We start from the raw sequence: 952 nt of genomic DNA, 5'->3' as shown, positions 1-952 counted from the left end.
ATTATTATTATTATTATTATTATTATTATTATTATTATTATTATTATTATTATTATTATTATTATTATTATTATTATTATTATTATTATTATTATTATTATTATTATTATTATTATTATTATTATTATTATTATTATTATTATTATTATTATTATTATTATTATTATTATTATTATTATTATTATTATTATTATTATTAATTATTATTATTATTATTATTAAACACTATTTATTATAATACTATCATCATTATTATAACAGTAATAATAGTAATAATAGCAACAAAAAGTAGTAATAATGAAATCAGTATCACAGCGTGATGTAATATAATCGAAAGATGCGCTTGTCAAGCACAAAATTATTTTAAAAAAGAAAGAAAAAAATGACTTGAGCTTCCTTTAAACTTTTATTTCGGATTTTTGATTGATCGATCCAATTAAAGGACAAAGAATGATTTGATTTCAATAAATCAGAAGAATCTTATCAACTTTAAGCAATTTTACAACGATCAACTATGTCAAATAAATATGTGGAAATTTTTGAGCAAAATAAAATTAGGAAAATTATGAAATATGGTAGAATACTTTTAGATGACAACTCTTGGCTATGGTGACATGGTACCAGCAACAATAATGGGTAAAGTTGTTGGTGGTGTTTGTTCCCTTAGTGGAGTTTTGGTAATTGCACTTCCTGTTCCAGTAAGTTTTATCTTTTGAGTATTTCAACAAATATTAATTTGGATTCAGTAGTTTATTGAAATTCTATGCTACAAAATTATGCAACTTTCTTTTGTAGTATTTTATTTCATTTTTTTTTTTTAAATTAATAAGAGCATTTTTTAGCGAAATATATGTCTATTATAGGTGATTGTGAGTAATTTCTCCAGAATATATCATCAAAATCAACGAGCTGATAAGAGAAGAGCTCAAAAGGTAAACAAAAGTGTAAATAA

At 20.7% G+C, this 952-nt stretch overlaps 1 protein-coding gene across 1 annotated transcript; it reads left to right on the top strand.

The window, feature by feature from the left end:
* Positions 1 to 590: 590 nt before the first annotated feature.
* On the top strand, positions 591 to 932 carry LOAG_19237 (hypothetical protein; the record flags this gene model as incomplete). Its single annotated transcript, XM_020451889.1, has 2 exons — positions 591 to 698; positions 864 to 932. Coding segments are annotated over 2 exons (177 nt in total), but the record flags the coding sequence as incomplete, so codon positions are not given.
* Positions 933 to 952: the final 20 nt, after the last annotated feature.

Source organism: Loa loa (genome assembly GCF_000183805.2).
Source record: "Loa loa unplaced genomic scaffold supercont3.3632, whole genome shotgun sequence".
Classification (NCBI taxonomy): domain Eukaryota; kingdom Metazoa; phylum Nematoda; class Chromadorea; order Rhabditida; family Onchocercidae; genus Loa; species Loa loa.
This window is presented reverse-complemented; position numbering and strand designations above follow the sequence as displayed.